The sequence below is a fragment of the Condylostylus longicornis genome, unplaced genomic scaffold, assembly GCF_029603195.1.
Source record: "Condylostylus longicornis isolate FDR11 unplaced genomic scaffold, ASM2960319v2 ptg000013l, whole genome shotgun sequence".
NCBI lineage: Eukaryota > Metazoa > Arthropoda > Insecta > Diptera > Dolichopodidae > Condylostylus > Condylostylus longicornis.
The window spans coordinates 13,723,655-13,749,898 of record NW_026577982.1 but is presented as its reverse complement, the minus strand read 5'-3'; the positions used below and the strand labels follow the sequence as shown (position 1 = coordinate 13,749,898).

General features: G+C 26.8%; 1 protein-coding gene across 7 annotated transcripts in view; it reads left to right on the top strand.

Annotated features, from left to right (window-relative positions):
* Positions 1–24,784, top strand: part of LOC129605676 (proton channel OtopLc) — an 83,192-nt gene extending 58,408 nt beyond the window's left edge. For 4 of the 7 annotated variants that reach the window (XM_055515572.1, XM_055515574.1, XM_055515570.1 and 1 more), the window contains 6 exons: positions 4,873–4,990; positions 15,489–15,579; positions 16,151–16,348; positions 17,547–17,707; positions 18,469–18,634; positions 18,958–24,784. In XM_055515572.1, the coding sequence (XP_055371547.1) occupies positions 4,873–4,990; positions 15,489–15,579; positions 16,151–16,348; positions 17,547–17,707; positions 18,469–18,634; positions 18,958–19,919 (1,696 nt within the window). In that variant the 3' untranslated portion in view covers positions 19,920–24,784. The remainder of the gene's footprint in view (positions 1–4,872; positions 4,991–15,488; positions 15,580–16,150; positions 16,349–17,546; positions 17,708–18,468; positions 18,635–18,957) is intronic. The other 3 variants (XM_055515576.1, XM_055515575.1, XM_055515577.1) reach the window with 2 other exon arrangements.
* The last annotated feature ends 1,460 nt before the right edge of the window (positions 24,785–26,244 follow it).

Below are 26,244 nucleotides of genomic sequence, written 5' to 3'. Positions count from 1 at the left end.
GATGCATAGGTGACGATGGGCCTAGCAAGGGCCGTATATAGCCACAGTGCTATTCGGGGACTAATTCCCCAGGTCCCCCCGATGAAGCTCCTACAGGTCCACAAGGCCGCCGTAGCTCTCCCGATAACTCTATCTATATGGGTATTCCAAGAGAGACGATCATCCAAGGTTACCCCCAGAAACTTCACCTCCCTAGAGTAACTAATACGTTCACCAAACAGAATTGAGCTCGTTAATCTATCCCTGTTTCTGCGTCTGGTGAAGCCGACCAAAGTGCTCTTGCTTGGATTTATATTTAACTCAATGCCTTTGCACCACCTTCCACCTTGCACGTGCCTTTGCAACACGTAAATTTTGCTGTAGAAGATCAGAAAAAGTGCCCTCAAATTTTCCCCGCACGACGAAGGCCGCATCGTCGGCGTATCCCCAGACACACGCCCCGGAGCCCCTGAGAGCAGCGATTAGATCATCCACTACAATGGACTACAGGAGGGGCGAAATAACCCCCGCCTTCCCGACTGGTTCAATGACCGCAATTGAGTGATTCCGAAGAATCTCCGAGTCAGGAAAGTGCGTTGACGCCATAAGCTCCAACGTCTGCTTTCCGTTCTCAGTCATGGAGCCATCAGAACATTCCATTAAGCCCAACCCGCTAGCATACTTTTTGGAAAGCACCCTGTGAAGACGCGCACTGCTGGAGAGTTCATCAATGCCCTTGCAGAACGCCCTCCACGAGATTCTCTTCGCCTTCCTAATTTCTTTATTGTATTTTGTAAGTGAGTCTTTATACTCTTCCCGCGAACCCGACGCCTTGGCCTTATTGAATAGCTTTCTGGTCTTTAGTCTAAGCCTTGAAAGCTCTTCATTCCACCACGGGCACTTCCTATTGCTCCGCCTCGGCTTAGCGCGGCAGCTCCCATGGTAGGCATTAGTAATAGCCGCCGTCAGAGCCTCGCTGGCCAGTTCGTTATCCATCACCGTTCTGACAGAAGCAGGAACGGATCCAATCCCATCCATGAGGAGCGTTTCGAATTGACTCCAATCTGTGGATTGGGGTACCCGATATATTTCTTCTGCCAGGCCCCCGAAGACCATGATATCAAACCTAATCTGCCTATGATCGGACATGGATGTCTCATTTGAGACATGCCATCCACCAACCCTACTGCCGATAAAGTGCAGAGGGTGATGTCAAGGACCTCTTCATTAATTGCATTTATGAATGTCGGCCTATTGCCCTCATTCATAACCATTAATTTATTGCTATATATAAATTCAAGTAGGCACTCACCTCTTTTGTTTATATTGTGCTTCCCCAGACGGCGTGGTGGGCATTGGCATCACTTTCTATTATAAGTTGGAAGTTCCTCCTTCCACAAAAGTCCACTAGCTCAGCTGCTCGTCCGGGTGGGCACAGTCCCCCGGGAGGTAGGATGAGCACACAATAAACTCTGTCCAGCCCGCGGAGGACTTCACCTTCACCAACGCAGCTACCTGATCCTTAGAACAGTAATCTGGAATGGGAAAATACGTTAGCCTTTTACTAAATAGCCCTAGGCCTGCCACCAATTGTATTATCATACAATAGCTCACCTGTTAGGCCCTTAACCTGATCCTTCACTATGTAAGGCTCTTGGATAAGGGCAATATCGAGGTGATCCTTCATAAATCTATGAGCTAGAACATCAGTAGATGCCCTAGCATGCTGTAGATTTATTTGGATGCACCTCACACCCATATCATTTTCTATGGGCTTTGGCCTTTTAGACAAAGGCTTTACACGAGCCTTGCTTTCCATTGTCGCCTTTTTACAAATCTTGGTGGGCTCCTGCCCTGCCACAGCCTCTTTTGCCGTCCCAGGTACCACGCTAGCCCCTCCAACAGCAAATACTGAATCAGTTCCGGGCTTCCCCATGGGGTTGAGCCCTTTTGGTTCACCCGGGACGCTTCTATTTGGCGTGCTGGTCGATAGTGCTTCCGTTTCCCTTGCCGCCATTTTCGGCTCTTTTGGTTGGCCTGAAGTGCTCGTCGTTGTCGCGGTGGGCATTGGTTTTTTATTTTGTCCTGCCCTGTCGCCAACACCTTGAGATGTTTTTCTTCCTTTAACCCGAGCGGTAACACGGAAGAAATTCAGGAAAATTCGGAACTCCGCTTTCCTTAGATCTTCCAATCCGGAATCATCCACGGAATGGAGCAGCCCCCGTCCTTTTCCTTATCCATCCTTAGCACCCTCCAGGAACTTATCTTGAGGCTGGAATTTTGCTTCCCTTTCCTACTTAGAAATTTGTCTCTGGAGAAACTGACGGTTGTCTCGTCCTTTGGTACGAGACGTCCCTAGGTGACGCAGACATGCTGTTTGGGCATTTAGTCGCCATCCAGTACCACGACGTTGCAACCGTCCCAAGGCTTTATCTTCCTGCAGACACTGGCTATCCACTCCCTGGTGTTTTGATTGTTGCAGTGAATTGTGGATGAGAGTCCACAACTTTATCCATTTCATCTATGATGGCTACTTTGATTTTCCCCATCTGAACTTCGGATAGCCTTTCCTCTGGATGCAGTCTATGAGTGATGGCTATCTTGACCTGTGCTACTGCATCCCGATAAGAGGTCATTTTCGGGTTTTGTTGAGGAATGTTCCCAGGGACCTTTTCCTCAACATTGCCCTTCATCGACCTCTTTTTTGAGCGCCCGGCATCAGGGGTGTTGCTTTCCGACCTTTCCCTCTTCTGGGGATAGTCGGGCACAACACCCGATCCGCAGGCCTTCAGCTTTTCTAGCCTTTCCTTCTCATATCTGCGAGCATCCTCTGGGGACATTCCATCCCTGATATAAGCCACGATACGCCGCTTGGATGCACCAGAGAAATATTGTTTTCTTCCCCTGATGTCCAACCTTTTCAGGTCCTTCTCAGTTTGTTGGATAATAGGTCCAAGAGGATCCTGATTATCTGTCTCCATCGGAGGCGCCGCCTTTTCCTTTACTGGCGTGAGAGGGAGCTCTTCCTCTGCGTCAGTCGATAGAAGCTCTGGTTCCGAAGACCCTTGAGCACTAACTGGGTTTGTATTAATGTTGTCCTTAGTATTGTTGTTGTTGTTGTAATTGTCACTGTTGTTATTGTTGTTGTAGTTGTTGCAGTTGTTGTGTTTGTCACATTTGTTGCTCTTGTTGTTGCTGTTTTTGTTGTTATTGTTTATGCTTTCCATTCTTGGTCCCACGAATAGCGCGGGAAAGTAAAGTCACCCATGGCAGAGCCCGGCAAACCATGGGAAGGCTCGTTTAAACTGGAGGGTGCCTGGTATCCAGAGTCCGCATACTAACGACTAAGCTCCCCCTTAGCCACGCACTCATCGGCATATGCTGTTTCACCTTGACTTGGGACGCCTGTCGCCAGCTGACGTATAGATATAGGGCTGAAACTCACAAAGTAAGAGGCTCCCCGCGAGACATGACCACGAACGTAACTTTGATTATTTCAATCACCCCTTTATCCTCCGCCATTACCGGGGCCCACCACTAGGGGGTGACAGTGCGGTTTTGGACCCCTTCCTGACAGCTAAAAATAATTTAATTTTCATAATGAAAAAGAATGTAGGAACATACATCTATATTTAATGGATTATAATTTGTTGTGCCAACTTTACTTACCTAAAATTTTCTGAATAATTTCCAATTTTTTAATTTCGAATACTTTTTAAGTTTTCACTTGTACAATTGAAAAGTTCAAAAATTTTTTAATACTATTAATAAAATTTTTAATTTGAAATTTGATCATGTCTAGAAAATGTCTAGAAATAATAATGACATTAAATATTTTTTTAATTTCCTGATTTAAATTTAAAAATTATATTTGAAAACCTTTTAGACCTTAATTTTCCACATAATTTTGTATGTATGTTTGACTTGAACAAATAATTTTCATTGAATATTTTTTTTTCTGAAAAAACATAAATTCAATTTTTTTTTCCAATAATAATTTTTATTATACTTACATAATTATTCAAATACATACACACAAAATATCTTCATATACTTGTACGTAATATTCTAAATTAAAATATTTTGTAATGTAGAAGAAAATGAATCCCATAGGAAATCATTTGTATATAAATGTACGTCAAATCCATTCAGTGTAAATTTATAAACGTAAATTTGCATATCCTTTTGCAAAATTTTTTATTCATCTCGTTTCCGTCGTCTTCCATCATATTAAAATTTATCAATACAACTATAACAGGTTTGTGAACCTATATATGAAGAGTGAAGCATCCAAAGCGTATTTTTATTTTTTTTTTTTTTTTATTTCTTCTCTAATATAATTCCAAAACCAAAGTAATAATTTTTATTTTATTCGATTTTCGAGAAAAATATGTAAAAATTTGTGTATTTCGATTCATTTAGGTGTAAAATTTATCCTGGCACCTGGTTGTACATAAAATCGTGTGGGTGTTTTGCTCTTCTTGTTTTTCATTTTTTTTCATCTTTTTTTGTTTCATTTTTTTTATCTACATTTGAAAACGTTTAGACATAAAATTGAATTTTATGATTTTTTCTTTCCCTGGTCCTCTCTTTGCCTAGCATATTCAATACATACACGCATACATGTTCCTATGTATATGTATGTATAATTTAAGAGGTTTTTTATTTTCAATTTGATTTTTGATATTCTGCTGAAATTCATGGAAGTTTAAATGTAAATATTTGAGCTTCCATTACTCCCACTTAACATTCCTTAAAGTTTTCTTCTGCCATATCTGTTTAAAATTTTAATAAGCAAAAAAAAAATTTTACTTTTTCTTCAAAAATTTATTTGTAAAAATTTTTTATTTAATAATAATTTATTTAATAAATTTTTTTTTTGTTTACTTTCAGAGGTGATGCATTAGCAACGACATTTTCAGCTTTATATGGAAAATTATTGGTTGTAATGGGTATTGCTTTTCCAATGGCTGAAGTTATATCAACTTATATACCGCCTTCATTCTATGAGGTTAGTAATTATTAAAGCTAAAATCTAAATTTTCTATTATTGTTTTGATTTTAATTTTATGTTATCTTATAAATTTTATTTAAGAATATGAAAAGCTCCAAAGTGAAATTCATTAGAGTCATTTAAGAATAGTAGTAAAGTTACAATGGAATCTTGTATTTTAAAAATTAATTGTAAATGAAAACAAGGTTTTAAATTGTTAACTAAAATGGTACGTGTTGACAGCGTAGAGAAATTCTCCCACCTTAGTATTTTGAGCCTGGTTTTCTTCAATTATGAAAATTATGAAAAAATCACACTTGATTTAGCCTTCACTTGATCCAAATTTTCCTTTTAAACTTTCATATATAATATAGAATATTAAAATAAAATTAATTTTTTTGTTCTTTATACAAATTATGAAAATTGTTCTAAGAAATTTTGGTATTGTTAAAATTTTTAAAACTGACACATTTGAAAATTTTTTGTTTTTACTTTGTAATCTAATACAAGAATTCCAAAAAAAATTCTAGTTCACTAATATTTTTAACAAAATTATTTAGACTCTGCCTTTGTAATTCATAAAAATTCGTTTGGCTTTTCATTTTCAATTCGTAAAATTTTATTTACTTTTGGATTCCTTTACAAAATTAGGTTATTTAAGGCGATTGATATCGAAAACTTTGTAACATTTTTCTTTTGTCTTTATTACTTAAATATTTAGATTCGTACTTCAATTAAAAAGTTTTTAATATAGATAAAACAAAACATTCTTTACCAGCAGTGCTTTCGAATATTATGACAAAAAAGAACAAAAAACCTTAAACTTTCAAACAAAAAAAAATTTTTTTTTTTCATAAGATCAGAGAAATTTTTTTTTTATCTCGACTACAAAAGATGTGAAAAATAAAACAAAAGTTTTTTTTTTCGTTGTTTTCTCCAAAAATTAATATTAAAGTTTAAAAGAAGAACTTTTATGAAATAATTAAATTTACAAAGGATAAACGAAGTTTTTTATTTTAATTTTCATAAAATTAAAAATTTATGATTTTAATACTTGTTTTTGTTGTTGTTACTAAAATTTGATTGTTTTTTGTTGCACAACAATTGGAAAATGTTGAACGGGTCTTTCTTTTTTCTTGTTTTATACACAAAGTTTTTTTTTTGAGAAGTGCTTATGGCAACAGTTTGTTACTGAATGTCATAAATACCAATGTAATAAATATAATTTATATATTAAGGTTCCTATACCTACCTACATTAAAAAAAAATCATGAATTACTCCTTCTATAACTTATGAATTACCTCTTTCAATAAACAACGAAGCATTTAAAACTACAACTGAGAGGAAACAGAAGGCGAAAATGAGATTTACTTGAGATAAATTTTTAAATTCCTTTGATTACCTACAAAAAAATTTTTATTAATATCCGAATTACTCTATTTTTAAATCGAAGAGAAAGGAGTAACCAATAACGAGTAACAATTTTGTAACTTACCTTATATAAAAGGATTCTTATATAACTTAAAGTTTTCAGTTTTAAATTTAAAAAAATTGAATAACTTTTAAAATTTTCTTGTAATATTTCGGAGTTGATTTCAAGCCCCTACAAATTAAGCCTACAATTTTTAATATTTTATGCTTTATTCAAAAATAAAATTGTAAACATTAAAATTCAAAATACAGAATCCTTTGCCTCTTCAAATATAATTAATAAGAAAAATTTACAATTTGAAATTATTTAGGTTAGAATATTTGAAAATTGTAGAGAAATTACAAAATTTTTAATTATTAAAAAAGTAAAAATAATCAATATAATAAAATGAATATAAATTTTCCAAATAATTCTCTAAAGAATTTTTAAATAATTTAAGTATAACAATTTCAATTAACCTATAAAAGCAAAACATGCAGCAATATACATACACCAACTTTATAATAATATATATGTGCAGTGTATAGGCTCATATACAACAAAATTCTTTATTTTGTAAAAACTATAATGCTTAAAAATAATTGAAAATATTAAATTGTAATTAGAAATACATTGCTTTATATACCGATACACGTACATAGTAAACTTCCTATGTTATTAGGCAAAACATCATTTGCATATATTTCTATAATATTATACACATACAAATGTATATAAATTGTGAATATTTTGTAACGAAACTAAGCAATTTAAAGGATTTTTTATATAGTCTTGAGACTTAATTTTCAAAAATTCAATTAATGAAAAAGATTTTGCATACCTTCCATTTTATTGCGTTTGATTCTTCCTAAAAATTGAAATTCATCCTTATTAAAGTTTATTTCATTTTAATTGAATTTCAAAACAAAAAAAAAATATCTAAACGAAAGTCCTTAAATAAAATGTGAATAAACTTTTTAATGCCTAAAAATATGTTAAAAATATATTATTTTTTCATTTTACATGTATGTATAGATGTTTGTAATGCTTATATTTTATGTATACTAAAAATTATTTTTAAACTGTATGACAGATTTGTTCGATCGTCTGTAATACAAGTATTACCGTACTATTATACAAATAAATGCAGAGCAGCTTGTAAGATATGTTGGGAGTTTGCCCCGCATTTTCGATTTTCTTCATATATTCTCGTAATAAATAAGTTCTTAAAATGAGATTAAATTTTGAAAATATGCCGTCGTCTTAATAAATGTACGGTTACACTTAGCATTAAGATTAACAGGGCTATTTGATTTCTCACTTTTATACTGTGTTTAATGCGTGTAACCCTCACTCTATAATGTAATTGAAATTACCTTATATAATAATTGGACAAGAAGATGATAGTGCGCGTGCTTTAAAGCTTGTCAGAAATTGTAAATACAAAATGATGTGCAAATGGGAAATCTTAATGGAAAACTTTAAAGTATTACTGTGCAATTAAAATATTAATATGAAATTAGACTACAGGGTGTTTAAAACTGTTTCCTTAAAACACTCTTGAATAATAAATTTTAATTCAGAAATTTTATCATCAGCTTCAAACCCACAATTCTTATCCTAAAGTTGACACAAGAAACTTTATATTTGATCATATTCTTCAATGTATTTGTAAATGAATTATTATTGTGTATATGTGTATGTAAGGATACACGCATACAAATTATGACAAATTTTATAACGAAAGCAAAAGCATTGTAAAACAACAAAACACAAGGTTTTCTTTTCTTTGTTTTTTTTTTTATTATTTTTTTTTATTTCACTTTACCATTCTAAAAGCCTTTCATTATTCTGTTATTTCTGTTGTTGCTGCTGTCAATGTTATTATTGTTTTCATAATATATATATATATAAATATGCATATGGAAATGTGTATGTATGTATAGTTGTTATCCTTTTTTAAGTGCTCGCACTTGAAATCCTCGTTATATCATTTCATTTCTACTCTAAAATTTCTACTTTATCTTTTTTCCTGCATCTCATCAAAAATTGTTGTTTTTTTTTTGTTATTTGTTTTTATTTTGTTTTCCAATTGCCTGCTTGCCCCCCGTCTGCCTGCTTGGCCAACCTATATACAATATATCTATACAAACACCCACATAATATTTTTTTGTCTCAATTATCATTTTTATATGATAACAAAAATAGAAATTTTTATAGAAAAAAAAAATGAAAATAAAAATATTCCCATATCCTTTCTTTTTTCTTATATTTGAAAAACTTGATAGAAATTCTCTGCATATTATGCATGCTTTTTTTTCTTCCATTACAATTGTAAATGTTCGTGTGCGTGTATGTGTGTAAAAATGTTTTGATAATATGTAATGGTATCACTTTTGACATATGTTTTGTGTATACATAATATTTATGAATTGTGCAAATTATAAGCAATAATAAAAAGAAAATGGATGAAGAAAAACTCAAAATGAAAAAAAAAAGAAACTTTTCTAAAGTGGTTTTCCTCCTTTCGTTTATGTTTTTATTTTTAATGGAAAAAGGAACAAAACTTTTGTATTTAGGAATACAGAAACCAAAAACAATAAGAAGAAAAGAAGCACAAAAATTGGAATTTGTTATGAATTTTGTGGTGAAAAATCAAAAACAAAAAAAAAATTATTAAGTTGATTATTTTTTGACACTTTCAATTGCCTAAAATATTTTCTGTCTCTAACCTTGTCAAAAACTAGAATGATCCGTGACCTTGACAGACTGACAAGATTAATGAGTCTATAAAAATTAGTAAAAACAGGATTATACTGATTATAAAGGATTAACATTGTAGTATGGCAATCTCATTGAGCACATCTTAAATTGTAATTTAAAATTGAAAAAAAAATCAATTCATATGTTAAAGGCAACACTGACATTACCCATAATCGAATTTCAAACTTTTAGAGTTAATATGTTTTGGTCCTTATAGCAATTTATTATGTGTAAGCATCAATTTTCAAGCTAGATAAACGGGGTTTTTGTACGAGAGAGAATTTTTTTAAGAGCATACTTCTATATAAATAACTCAGAAACAGTAATTTTGGAGCTATGTCACTTTTGCAACTAATGAGCGAAATTTAAATAAGAATTTTGTCATAATTGAAACTTACAAACTGAAAATTCTGAAAATTAACGCATTTTCCTAAAGTATCACAAACTTTTTCAAACTAATTGGCTCTAATCCATCTATAAATTTTGTAAAATTTTCCAATCTTTTCGGAATAATGTAAATTAACTCTTCGCCGAAATTTCAATATAAGAGTAGCTTATGTTAATTTTTATTTTTGATAAAACAAATAACTATAACAAATGCTCTTAAACATCTTGCTTATTTCCAGTTGTTTTGAATTTATAATTGAACATTTTAGAAAAAGAATGGATGAGCGGACAAATCTGCTAAATATTGTTAATTTAACAGACTTAACATATATTGGAAAATTAATTAAATAATACAGTTAATGTGAACAAAAATATTTTATCACTAATTGGAATAAAAGTAACAATAATTCTGATCAATAATTATTTTTTATAATATAAAAATAAAGAAATATTCAAAATATAAAAACGGAAATGATTAAGTTAAAGCATGGCACTTCAAGTTAAATTTTTGTAATAGAAATTTCTTACACACCCCTGTTATTCGGGCGTTTTGTGCGTTTTATATGCCACACTTATGTCTTATGTTTTTTTTTCCTTCATTATTTTCCAATAAGATCAAGAAAGATTTCCTTTCTTCTCTATTTATAAACAAAATTATTTATTATTCAGAATAGACAAATCCATAAAATTTTTTATTTTTCTTTATTAATTTTTATATAGCAAAACATTGTTATCAATAAGTCTTACAGTTGATATGATATGAATAATAAATAAATAATTCTAACTCAATTATTATTTTATGGGGATGATGTAAAAGATGAAAATTTTCAAAATAGCTACTTGTTATTTGGAATAAAATTCAATGTACGGGAATCACATGGAAATCTTATAGAACTTTAAAGCAAAAAGATATCGTGTGAAATGTTGATATTTACTTTCTCAACCTTCTTCAATTTCTCTGCTTCAAGTCGCATATTTCCAACAAATTTGCGTTTTTTTACCCTTTGGTTTACAATTCATTATATGTGAACTTTAATATACATATTTCTTTGTATCAGCTGCCATTATTAACAAAAATAAATCTTTGAGTTAATTTTGTTTCTTTAAAAAGGAAAATTGTTCCCTACTTTACTCTTACCTAAGCGTTCCCGTCAATGAAATTTATAAAACAACAGGCTCTTTGAGTTACACTAACGATATGATTTATACCTGAAATAATTTAAGGCTATTTTGCGACAGCAATAGCAAAATATAAAATGGCTTTTAAAATTGAATTTTATGTTGAATCCGTTGTCCTTTTTCATATCCGCAATACTATTCTCTTGAAGCTATTAAAGTTTTAACATTTTATTTAATTTAATGGGCACTGAGAAGTGGGAAATAACATTGAATGAGAATAATTGACATTTATTAGTATTAGACTTTGTTAATTAAAATTTACTTAGATTTTAAATTTTCAAAACTAGCTAATAGTATAAACCAATCATAAAAATTTTTAGGAATCAAATCCTTTAAATTAAATTTAAAATGATAAGATTTACCATAAATGTTTATGTAAAGAGCAAGTATAAATTTTAACAATTGAATCTCATTGAACAAATATTTTTGAAATTTTTCTTATTTTCATATGCCTATATATAGCATAGTCAACCCTTATTATATAAATAAATCCGACGCCTATATTATAATATTTAATACGAAAATCTTTAAATATTTTAACACCCTTCGCAAAATCCCTTAATATTATTATACAATAGAATCATATTACTACACTGCGTATGTTATCATTTGACATTCATATATTTTTATTATAATGTATATATGGAATTTAAATTTAATTAAAACAAATGGTATAACGCCTTTAAATTTGATATTTCAGTAAATATTTAAAATTCATAGTAAAAATTAACATATATACACATACATGTATATAATGAATATACACAACATGAATAATATTAAAATGTTTACTTTAGGCGTCTCTAAATTATTGTGTCATCATGTAGGACTAAAAAATTTATTATGTAGGTACAGATTATGTTCTTTGCTTATTATAATCACATATACAATAACAGTTCCCTTAATAATATTTGAAATTACATATATATATACAGTATAATTGAAAATATACAAAAAGAGGTTACCAAAAAAAAAAAAAACAAAAATACCTACATAAAGAAATTTAATATGGTTACCCCTAAAACTATGCAATTAAAATATTTTGTATGAAAAAGTAAAAATTTGCGAAGCGTTCTTAAATAAACCATAGTCACATTTTACCACTATTTGATTTAATTTTATTATTAATTTTAAAATAAATTAGAATTAAGGATTTAAGAAAATGATTTCATAAACCGCAATGCCCTCCTAATTTTTCATATCATATATAGGAACTCTGCATAACTTTGGTATTATGTAGAGCTAGAAATATTTTGATTTACATAAATTTGCCCTAAAATTTTACCACTGATTTATTTTAAAGAAATTTACTATAAATATCCGTTGAAAGCACTATCCGACCTCACCTATTTAAAAATACTTTAAATTTTTAAAAACATATTCAAGAATCAAGAATTCCAATTGAAAGCTTTAATATTTCATTGAGTAAATAAAAATGAAAGCATTTCTTAATAATCTATTCATTTTCAAAGAATCTTTAATCTTCAAATAAATTTTATATTTGCATTTCAATGACCCATAAATTATTCTAAAACAAATTTTTAATGAACTAATCTAAAAAATATTAGTTTAACATTTAAATTTAATATTCTAATATGACAAAATGCTATATACAGGCTTTAGTCTTGCTCTTTCTAAAAACGGAATTAAATTCTAAAAATAATAAAATTAATGGTTATAAAAATAGTACGGAGTTATCTTTAAAATAATATTTATTTGATTGTTGCACCTGTAGAATAAGATTGCCATACTGAAATTTGACCAAGACTAGTTTGTCATGAAGCAAATTATTAATTTATTGGTATACGAGTCAAATCAGTATTACAATTTCATAAAACTCCAGTCATCACTGCTAGTGAGATTAGAATTACTTAGCACAACTAGTGATCTCTCTAAATATCCAATATTCATTCCTGAAATATTCCTTAATCGAATTATATTAGTCACTTCAAATCGTTTTAGCCAGAAATTAAAAAAAAATGCTGGGCCATTTTTGGCCCATTTCTTTACAATTAGCGGCTTAATGTGTTGAAAATTAATTCTATGAAAGTGTTATGATTCCCCGCGAACCACTAATCGCTTAACCAGTATCATACACATATATCCAGTTATTCAGCCTACTGTTTGGTGTCAATATCAATTTATAACTTCCATACAACTAGCTAAATTCAGTTCGTCAAAGCACCGTTCTACAAATTTGGAAAATATCCATGACTCAGTTTTAAGATATTGATTGTAAGTATAGTAGTAGTGTTGGTCTGCATAGGTACGATATGTTTGTATGTATACATAATAACAATAATAATGCTCATATATATAAATGTATACCGGTGTATTTGACTTGCAAAAAAAAAAACACGAACAAGAAATAAAATGAAAAATCAGAGCAATAATTAAACGTATAAAATTTTTTATTCGGAACTCAATTGAACTTTTCAACTTCTAAGAGTCCTTGTAACTGCTTTTTTTCCTCTGCTAAGGATTTAATATTTTTCCATGAAAACTTTCCTTTTTCTTGTTATTATTATTTTTGTTTTTGATTTTGAAATAAAGAGCAAAAGAAGACAAAGATTATAATTATTATATATAGTTGATATTAATTATTAAATGCATACTTGTATGTACAAACGAACTCATAAACTTTGTGTATATAATGATGTATAATATCTCTATATAGGCATATTATGTATACATTTTCTGTTCAAAGTTATGATAACATAAAAAAAGAAATTAACCTCATTCTTAGTCCTTGTATACAAAAAAAAAAGTATGCTAAATAAACGTATAGAATTTAAATTTTCGTACAAACACTCTCTAATCTTGCGTGCATATAATGAAGTTGTTTAAGTAATTTGAGAATCTATTTTAATGTTTATATTGAAATATTTATAAAGGATATTTGAATGTCAACATTCACACAAGCATTAGAAATTGTTAATATCAATAAATTTAGAAAATCTGCATTAAATGCCTGCAAAATATTAATGAAAAATATTAATATTCCAGATTTATTTGCTTGAAATTACAAATTAAATATTAAAATTAAAATTTAATAATAAACAATTGACTTGTTTATTAATTTGAGGTCTTATCACAATGCACGTTCTTTATTGAAATAATTTGATAGCTTAATTCCTTTGTTCATTATTCTTATCCTAGCCTATCCTACTCTAGATAAAAAAAAAAGGCAAAAATATATAAACATAAAAGTCCGATTTTGTAAATTGAATCACGTCTCTTTAATTGTCAATATCACGTCTGCACCCTAGAGCCTCTTTCTCAATGTAAATCAATGAAGGGGGATATGAAATAAGAAAAGCTATGTATATCAGATACATACAAAGTAATATCAGATTTTTCTAGCTGAATTTTTGTTATATTATAAAATTTAAGTCAACAAATATGGTAACACGGATTATAGTTTGAAAGGTCTCGGGAAGACTTACGACAGTTGTTCTAGGAGATTTTTGGAATCAACAGGTTCAGAAAAAAACATTTTTAAATATAGTTCTATGAACAGTATACGAATTTTGTGATATCTGATCAGATTTAAGAAGGAACTTATCCAGAAAACACTCGTGTGTTGCACCACTTTCGCAGCAACCTGTGATAGGTGCGATTTAATCAATATTTTACCAAAAGCCATTGGTATTTCTTGTTCCAAAGTTATTGTAGATGAAAATAGTTAAAGCAAAACGTATTCTTATATTGGCGCCGAGTCGCGCCATGTTTAAAATAATTATAAATTCCAAAGCGCACCACACAAAATTCTAACTGATTATCAAAATATTTCCGTCTACACAATTCCTAATAAAATTGTTAATTAACATTTTGAAAAAAAAAAGATTTATTTTTCATAACAGAAATTTCTCTATGATAAAAAAATGTGTTTCAAATCGTACAAAAAGAATTTTCACAAAACATTTTGTTAATCAAAAATTATAAAGGACATGAAACGTAGCATAAAAATCTAAAAATAAAATTTTACTATGCATAAAGGTGCTTTAAATTTTTTAATTGAATGCTCTTTTAAACATGCATTGAAATAAAATGTTATTTAAAATATTGAGGAATTAAAAAGTTCAAAGTCCAATTCTAAATTAAACATTTAAATTCTAATTTTATAATTATAATAAAATCGTTGCATTTTAAGCGTTTGATAAACCTATGAAATTAGGTTTTATAAATTATTAATATTTTCTGAGTTTAAATCACATTGAATACGAAATTAATTAAATTTATTCTGATTTGAAGCATTAAAGTTGAGGTGACAATAATTTTTAATTTTAACAAAAGCAACTGCTAGTATTCATGAATTTATTTTTAATTTGCATAATAAATAAAGTTGATGCGCGGCTTTTCTTTGAAAAACCAGAGTATTTTTTAAAAATGTAGATTAAATGTGGTGTGCAAAGATGTTACACCCATACAGAATGTGTAACATTCGTTTTAAGTTAATGCCTCTATATTTGAAATGCAGATAATTGTTAAAGTGACGAGTGAAAAGTTGTTGAATTCACAGAAAAAAACTTGTTTTTTTTTTTTTAATTTCAAAAGAGCAATTTTTCTTTTTTCTCCGTTTTGATCTTTTTATAAATGTAACATCAAAATATGTAAAGAGTTGAAATACTAGCTACCATTTTATATATTTGGTTTTATTTTTTACTTTCAAGTTCAAAAACAGCAAAATTCTTTTATATATTTTTCATTTTTATTAAATTCATTTAATTACTTAAATAATAAATTTTTCTACAAAAAAAAATTCTTCTTTTTAGGTGTACTACCTTTATTTGTATGTTGGAAGCATGTTATTTTTACTATTTATGTATGCAACATTACTATGGGGCCGTCCTAAAATAGTGACACGTAAGTATTTCTATTTATTTACAATTGTAAAGAAGACTCAGTTTTGTTAATAAATATTGTAAAACAATTAATCAATTGAAAAAGTTTGCGATTTTTTGTTAAAAATTTTAAGGAATTCCAAACAATTTTGCTCCATAAGCTTGTGCTAACTCGTTATGTACCTAAAACTGTTCCACCGAAAATTTATTATAAATCTTCTAAGAAACATAAACTATTCTAAAAAATTTTAAACAATTAAAATTGTAAATTTGACATAATATTTTCTTAGAATGGAACAAAAATTACAAATTTCATATGGAAAACCCTACTCTTATTCCAATGTATTTTCACTTACGAGTTCCATAAATGCACCACAGTACACGGAAAAAATTCCTTAGATATTCCAAGTGATATTACACTTATCGAATTGGTTAGTTGATTATCAAAACCGATTTATTGACCTTTACATTGGGGGTAAATGAATACACCTAAAATTTCCCTATTACTCGTAAATAAATGATTTCACCTAAAAATATGCAATTTTTTCGAGATTACAAATAAATATCAAATGAACAATATTTTTGTTAAATAGCAAAAAAATCACCAAAGAAAAAAGCTAGTGCAACAAATAGCAGTGCCTCTGATAGTATGGAAGAATCGGATACAGAAAGTTGTTCAAGTGAAGAAAAACGAAGGCAAGCAGCAGCAAAAAGACGGCCATCATTATTAGCACCAATCGGTGGTAAACATTATCATTATGGAAGTTTTTACTTAAGAATGGGTGCTGTAGGTAAGAGATAAATTTCTCCAAAAATTCGTTTTTATTTACTCCTGTGAAATTTATTTTACTCTCACATGTCAGAAATTAATGTTATTATTGTACTACATACGTATATATGTATAACGTTCTTGCGACGACTTAAAATTGAAATTCTACTAAAAATGAGAATGTTTAAAAAGAAGAACAGTAAAAGAGAGGAGAATAATTTTTAATTAAGTTATCAAGAGTAATAAAATTTTCTAAGTAAATTCTAAAATAATCTTATTAATCTAAGATAATATCGTATACGAGATTAAATACTGTATATATCAAGCATATATCCTATTCCAGTATATTTATTTCCTTTTCCATTCTCTTATTCTGTTATTTCATTAAACATATATATAACAATATTCAGTACCAGAGAAAAACTCCGTCATTTGATAGAGATTGTACTATAATATTTCTATGTATCAAATCCTTTGATGTGCACAATATCATAATGGTGCAATGTTAACTTATTATTCATATGCATAATATATTTGAGTGTATACTTTCAAAATCTGTATTAAAGAATAATTAATTGAATATAAGATGGCATAATATCTATATAACAGATTCAATAATATTTTTCGAAAATAATTAAAAGCTTAATATCTAGAATTACTTTGGTTTGTTTGCACTTCAAGCAAATAACAAAATGAAGTAAATAGATAATATTATGAATATTGTGTTCTATTACACTATAACAATAATGTATAAATACTTTGTGGGCTTATGTATTTTGCTCATGTGTTCTGAGATACCTTATATGATCCATTAAACTGATTAAGATAATTTTCTATATTTGCCTTTCAGACATTTTTATCATTATATAGAATTAAATTTTCAATTTTTGTAATTTTATTACTCTTCCAAAAAATGAAAGCAGAAAACTCATCTAGAGTTACAAATTACATCCTTTCCTATATACTTTTTCTATGCCTTTCCATTTTTATCTCAATTTTAAAATCGTCCTTTAGTCGTAAAATTTTATTATTTGTCCTCCTACCCTCAAGCTACTTCAATACTAATCTTTTTAATGTTTTCTCTCTTATTTTTTTCTATTTCTGTTTTTTTTTTTTAATTTGTTCGTCTCTATGTTCATTTCGTTTATCAAAAAAATTTTCATTTTATTTTTTATTTGCTTGTTATATAACTTTATTTTCTTTGTTTTTTTTTTTTGCAGCATTTGGAATTGGCAGTATGATCTACTCTGGTCTTGAATTTGGACAGTACTTTGAATTAGAAAGAGATACCAAGTGTCATAATGTATTGTTAGCCTTAACACCAGCCACTCGTATGGCTTTCATTTTCATTCAAATGTACTTTATATTTTTAAATAACGAGGTAAAAAGAGAAAAATTTGCATCATTCACATTACTATGTAAAAATTATATTTATAAGTATACCGACCATACGTGTACATAAGCAAAAAAAAAATATATGTATTTATGTGAGTAAAGAGTGTGGGTATTATGTATGGAAAATCGTACACTTATGTAACTTCAATATTTATTAAATTGCGCAAAATGCAACACGATTTCCTTTAGGATTAATTTAAAACAAAAATTTACCAATAATAGTAGATAAATTAAATTTTTTGTCACGCTCTTACAAAGTAGAACAGTGTGGGTAATTGTCGTAATGACTTTACATTATTATTAATATATTTTCATAAAAGGAGCTAGAAAGTGTTAAAAGAAAATCTGACGCAATTCATTGAATTTTCTTTCAATTGAAATAAATTTCCTTACTTTCCCAAAGAATTATTCCCTTAGAAAATAATTAAAAAATTGACTACTTTTAATATGTTGCTTAAAATTTTACTCATTTCAAATTTTTACTATGATCTTTCAGCAAATGGTTGAGTTCCAAATATTTCTTATTCCAAATTATCTCACAAACCTAATAAATTCTTCATAATATTCCGAAAAATTAAAATCAATTTAAAAAGAAATGCCCGACACTGGATATACCAACTTTAAATTTTATTGTGATTTTTGCAACATAACAGTTTTGAAAATGAAAAAGGAATTTTTGTTTTCGCTCTCTTTCTTTTGTAATATTCTAATTTTGTTTTCTGTTCTTTTCATTTTATGCAATTTCAGCAAATAAAAGTCTATCGTCACAAGATAATTGCACGTTTTGGACTTATGCATATGATTGGAACAAATTTATCTGTATGGTTAAATGTTCTTATACAGGAGACAAAGCATGAAATTTTAACCTTCTATGATCCAGAGAATCGCACTCTAAGGATATCACATCGATTAGGTAAATTATTGTTGAATGTTATACGTTTAAAATTTTGTTTTTGTTTTGTTTTTCAACGTAAATGATAGTGGACAATGAAAATTTTGAAGGTTCAGACTTTAACAATGAATTTTGTAAACCGTAATTATTTTGGAATGAGAAAACATGTTTTAGCCAAAAAAATTATTCATAAATTTAAAAGAAAAAAAAACAAATATGTATAAAAATAAAAATATGACCAAGGACATAGAAAATGTCTGCATTGTATTCCTAATAGATTAAAATTATTAATGACCTTGAATTTTCAATAAAATTAAAATTTTGTTTTATTTATAATTTTACAGGTAATCGTATGCAACATTTTGACCATTCAGCTCATTTAAGAGTAGCACGTGGCCTTAAAGGACCTTATCAAATATTCGAATGCCGACGTACAAATATTATAGGAACATTAGTTCAAGATGCTTCCCCATTCCTTTTCCCATGTACCATTGAATATTCATTGATATGTGCCGCTATTTTATATGTTATGTGGCGTAGTATATCACATCCATCTAGTACACCGCCAGTTCGTATTGAAAATCAACAATCACCAATTAAAAGATCACCTCATCATTATTCTGTTGATTGTGCTCGAGCTCATAAAGGACTTTTTGTTGGAATATTAATTTTAGTATTAACAATAATATCTTTAATTTTATTCTTCGTATTAATTTCACGACCAGAATTCGTATCATTAGCCGTAACAGAAGTAACAATATGTGAATTGACAATATATGCTACAGCAACAATAGCAACAGTAATCGGTATGATACAAATTCGTGTCTTACAATATGATGCATACCGTTGTTTTACACTTGATGATATACTATTGGTTGGTGCACAAAGTGGCCTTTTCCTCTACAGTACATTCACTGTTATCGGCGGTCATTTTACATTACGTAAAGATACAATTTTAGTATTAATAACGGCTTTAGCCTCAATAGTTCAAACAGCATTTCAAACAATGTTTATATTAGATGCAAGTAGAAGACAAGCAGTTAGTCCAGAACATATGCGTCGAAAACCTGGAAGAGAAATTGTAACATTTATGTTAGTAGCTAATTTAGCAATGTGGGCAATTAGTACATTAGAAAAATCAAGAGCTGAATCACATCCAATTCAATTGAATTTTTATGGATTATGGGCATGGACAATAATAACACATGTATCAATGCCATTAGCAATATTCTATAGATTTCATAGTACAGTTTGTTTATGTGAAATTTGGAAGAGAGCATATAAATTAAAACCGACGTATATGTGAGAATGTCCGGTTGATGAATGTAAGTCTACGGACGTACATTCACATTGTATGATATTAGTTATAGATGGAAGCTATGAAGCTGAAGAGAAATGTATAGGTCATATACATAATCATGATCTAAGTAATAGCATTTGTGGTGACGGTAATGGTATCAGTGGTGGATTCACTAATGAAGGTTATCACGATACTCCTGAAAATGGCGGGCCAAGTAATATAGTTGATGAATAAATAAAAGAAAAAATTTTTAATTTTTAATTATTTATATATTAAATTCAAAAAAACAAAAAAAAATGAAAAAAAAAATAATAAAATTTAAACTAAATATTAAATTATATAAACAATATAAAAATAAAAAAAAAATTAAAAAGAAAAAACAAAAAAATGCGAAAATCAAATCAAATTTTTAATTACGAATTAAGGACTTATTTTTTATTCAAATAAGTTTTTTAATACTACTGTGCTATTTTATTACTATTATTATTAATTGTTAGATTTCCTTTTATAAATTATAATTGAAATTAAAAAGTTAAAAATCAAAAAAAGAAAAAAACAAAAAGAAAATATTCTGCTAAATTAAATTTAAATTAAAAAACAAAAATAAACGAAAATGATTTAAAACCAAAAAAAAATTAAAAATTAAGTATAAAACAAATATAACATTATGAAAATTAGAAATATATTGCATATTATAAACAATTGTATTTTAAATTAAATGTTTTATCGCATACCATAAATTAAAAAATATATAAGTAAACTGTAATATTTGTATAATCTATATATAAAATAAAATGTAAACTATTTATATAAAGGAAAACAAAAAAAAATGTGTATAACAGTTTTAAGATTTAAATAACAAAATTATTTAAGTAAAACTCTCATAGGATTATATTTTAGAATTTATATATAGAATGTAATAAATCCCAATTAGATTCTAGTAAAAGAAAATAAAAATATAACAGTTTTACAATACCATTATCGGATTTCCTCGCTATAATCAATCTCTCTGTTATAATGTAACTAGTTTATATTGGTCTAGAAATAAAAGAGTTGTTATTCAAACAATATTTTATTCAAATTGATTTCATTGTACTAAACTCAACTCAAACCACAAAATTTTCCAATTTTTTTTTGAAAAACTTACAATTTACACAAGAAAATATTTTATTTGTTCGAACAATAATCATTTTTCTATTAATTTCAAGAATAAACACCTTATATGTTTCGAAAATCAGTTATCAATTCTAGACCAATTTCCTAGTAGTTCTTTTTTATAGATAACAAAAAAAAAATCAACACCAAAATAATTTCAAATCTTACACCCTCCTCCTTCCAGCCCTTTGCACATAATGTTTCTCACCAATGTTTCTCTACTTATAACTATTAGCAATTAAAAAACAAAAAAAAAAAAAAACATTTTTTTGCATATCATAAAATTTAGTAAAATCATAGTGAGAACAGAAAATATTAACAGAAATTCAAAAACTATACTTACAACTAAAAAAATTCTCTCAAATTAGAACCATGTAGAACCAACTCTATAAATAAATAGAAGAAAAATAAAAAAACAAATCTTATTTCTTAGTCTTTGTAAATAAAAATGAAATTTTTCATTGAAAAATTGCACTTTACAATCTCTTTATCTCTATGTCTATCACTATCAGCCATCCCTTACTTTTTAAATATATAAAATAAAATATAAAATAGCTATACCAATATTAAATTATTAAATTTATTGTAATTTATATGTATAGATTAAATTTATTAATAAAAATTAAAAAAAAAAATATGGAAATTGTTCAAAATGTACATACACGTTTTCGTTTACAGAAACACATACTCTACCAACGTGTGTACAAATGTTTTTACAAATCTATATAATATGAAAATAATAACAATATTAATTTATCATTTAAAATATTAGAAAACTTCCAGGTGAATAACCTTATAAGTTTTAAAAATTTACAACTGTTGAAAATTTAAAAATTTAGTAGCGCCTCGTAAAATTCCATAAAGCGTTTTTATCCCGAAATGTAACACAAATAAAACTTATTGAACGATTAGTTTGTCATTTTAAAATGCGCGAACCAAAAATAAATTAAGACTCAAAACAACAAATTCTACGATATTTCATAAATCTTATAATAAATTCAAAGCAACTTTTTAAATTTTAATACACTTGATGGCAGCTATCTAGTCCATATTATATTGCATTAAATTTCAACTGATATTCTCATAAATATTTCTCATGAAAATACTCACGCAAATATTTTAATTTTAGCATTTACAACACTCTAGTTTTAAAACAATAACAAAATAATGAGCGAGAAATTTACTCTCAAAATTTATATGTTGCCGCAGAGTAAACTGACAATTATTATCCAACATTGTTTAATAAATTGCTACTCAGCAACAAATTTTTATACTACAATATAAATTTTTATTTCCCATTTAATTGTCATGCAGTTGTACAAACAAATTTTAATGCTTTAAAAAAACAAAAACAATTTTTATTATTTTGTCCCATAGTAAACCCAATTAATTTATAATAGCGCTATAAACAATATAAAAATATACAAAATAATAAAATCAATCTCTAAAATAATAAAATAATTTTAATTTATATGTATGTATATATGTTAAAATATACATATATTAAATATTTTAACAGTTATACTTCATGTATTTTCCAAATTACATAATATTATCATATTGTATAATAAAAATATTCATACGAATATAAAACAATACAAAAAATGACTACTATTATCCCATTGAATTATCACCCACCAAAGTTTATGTAAATAAGTATACATATATATAAAACAAGGACATGCCCAATATTGTATTTGAAATAATGAAAAAAAAAAATTTTTAATCGAACAATGTAATCACATAATATTATATACATACATATAAACTCTTATATTTATGTATAACACATAATATTATACTTTTACATAAATATTACATTAAATAATAACATGAAAAGAAGAAAAAAATTAAAAAGTTGAGATTTTTTTTTTTACTTTTTTTTTATTTCCGTTTTTGTTTTTATTAAAGGAAGAGATTTAAAATTTATTTAGATAGAATGAAATGAAATGTAAACCCTTTAATAAGATCCAATATTGCATAATTTTAAATTCTATATTAAAAAAAAAAACAATTATAACAATATATTTATTGAGAAAATATTAAAAATAAAACCTAAACAAAAAAAAAACAAATAAATGTGACATTAATAAATTACAATACACCTATGTACCTACATATATTACAATACATATGTACATATGTAAGACTAACCATATTTAAACACCTTAAGACAAATTCTATATTTACATAATAATATACGGAAAAGAACATATATGAGAAAATTTAAAAAATCAAATGAATTAAAATAATTTTTTTAAACCAATAATTCCAAACCCAAAACCAATTTTTATAAATTATCTCCAAAATAAGTCACAATACAAAAAAAATAAAAAGTAAGAATTAAAAGTAAAAATAAAAATATACGGTGAACTGGGAACAATATAGCAATATTATTAAAAATATAATAATTAAAACAAAAACAAAAATTGTATAATTATAGAAAACTTAAATAAAAAATTTTCAGTAGTTTACATATTATTGAAATTGTGAATTTACATTTAAAAAAAAAAAACATATAAAGTAGATCGTTTGCTATTTAGAAACAATATTAATAAAATGAAAAAAGTTCAGGCCTAGAAATTTGTAAAATTATCACCAAACAAAAAAAAAAAATAAAAAAATTTCCACTTTTTTAAAAAATTAATCATATATAAATTTGGAACTTATATAACACTTACAAAATAATCTGAACACATTGAACAAAAAGCAATGATGCATTTGATTTTTGTATTTCTTGCAAATATTTGCAAATATTTCATCGAATTTTAAATGTTGGATAGTAGCATAATAATAATTAGCACATCAGTTCTGTAAGCTTTCTCACAAATATACAAGTTTTAACAATTTTTCTAAAAAAATACTGCAGTATAACAGTTATCTAATAAAATAATTAATGTTGTTGCATGTATTTAAATTATCTAATAATTCGGGATGCTATACATACGTATAACATATATATATAAGTATTAACTACTTTTAAATAAATCAAACATCCGAATACTATTCATATTATATAAAAAAAATTAAAGACGGGGCTATTGGACAACAAGAAAAACATTTCCTAAACGATGACACTCTTAAGGATTCAAAATTCCCTAATTGAAAACTTCAAACACAAATATGTTTACCAATTTCTCTCAGAGTCAAAAATGATCCAATACCATTTATGCAGCAAGTACTCTTATAAACAGACTCTCTCTGTTATACATATTATGATTTCGCTCAAATAACGTCAAAGTGTTCTACGAAAATTTGAAAATTTAATAAAAATACTTTTAATAATTTAGAATTTAATAGAAAATAAAAAACTGATTATAATCTAATAATATCAAAAAAATATTTAAACAAAAAAAAACTAATAAATACAAAATATTATGTAAACTTGAAATTATTGCGTTATAAAAAAAAATATTATATTAAAAAACATTTCAAAAACCGAAAATGTAGCCAAAAATCACAAGTTAATAAAAACAAAAACTAAAAAAATAAAATTAACTTTACAATTCAAAAATTAAGTATGTATAACAAATTTAGAAAATATTTAAATTAACACAAAATTTCATATATTATGTATAACAGATTGGGAAAATTTTCTGTTATACAAAATAATTAATTCAATATTTTCGAAATTTATTACAAAATTATTTAACACAAAATAAATTTTATATAATAATTGGCATATCAAAATCTTATAATACCTATACTGTTATATTATTAACAAAACAAAAAATGTGCCATAAAATATTGTCATTATTAAAAATATTCTAGTCGAAATTCAATAAAAAAAATAAAAAACACGAATAATGAAACAAATAAAATTTTAGATAAAAATTATAATTGTTTTCGTTTTAATTCAAATGGGTGATTATTTGAAATTATAATTAATAATATTGATTAACTTTTTAATATTTAAAATATTTTAAAAATTTAGCTATTGTTTTACTTATTATACTTATACATACATACATAAATGAATTTATATTGTATAAAACAAAAAAGTCTAGGTTCATTTTTCAATGAAATTTGGTAAAATGTTAAAAAATGATAAATAAAAACTTTTAGCAATATTAAATTTGATTGCTATAATTAAACAATTTATATAACAGTTTGCATTCAAAAATAATGTAAAGAGAGGTATTTTAATAATGAGTAATTTTAATATTTAGGATTCTTAAACTTTGAGTTGAACATTATTTTTCTCTTCAATATAATTACAGTTTCTACAGTTGTTTCATACCACACGAACTCTTTTTTCTTTGAAGTTTATAAATTACCACTGCAAGAAATAATCATATATTTATATTATGTTAAAATTTTACAACTCACTAGTATGATATTAAATAAAAACAGTAGAGATGAATTTTTATTTATTCCACACTAACAACTTATATTTGAGAGTCAATTGCTACTCAATTCAGTTATGTTCAATAACTGAATTGAGTAGCGATAAGAAAAAAGATAACATATATTTGCAGATACTAAAATTATTTGTTATTTAATTGTTTAGTAATAAAATCAACATACTATAGCGTGAGAGGGAAAATTTATATTAAAATAATAAGCAAGTATGAAAGAAGAGAAAATCTCCATATTCATTGCCATGCCATTATCGCACCAGTGTACCAATACTTATTTTTTAATGCAAACTTTGTATATTTTAAATACTTAAATAATATTGTAAAAACACTCAAATTTGTATAGCAATTTCTTTTTATATAAAAAAAAAACAAAATCTATATTAAATATTTAAATTATTTGTATAAAAATATTTAAAAATTTGCAAAAAAAAAAAAATTAATTTTTAAATAAAGTGAAAGAAAAAAAAAAAAAGTTTTTTTTTTTTAAACTTTAATTTGTACAGTAGTTTTTATGTATATGTAAATGTAAGTGATACTAATTGTTGCCAAAAAAGAAAAAATTAAATAAAATAATAAATTAAAAATATTAATTCCTTATTACATAATTTAATTATTATTATTAATTATTAAAAAAGTAGAAAAAGAAAAAACAATTCATTTTAAATAAATATTTATTTTTAATTTATTTAATATTAAAAAAAAAAAATTCTAAATAACAAAAAAATAAATAAAACCTACAACTTATAAAATCCCAAAAAAAAAAATTACAATTTAAATGTATTTTTAAAATAATTAATAAAAAAAAAGAAAAATTT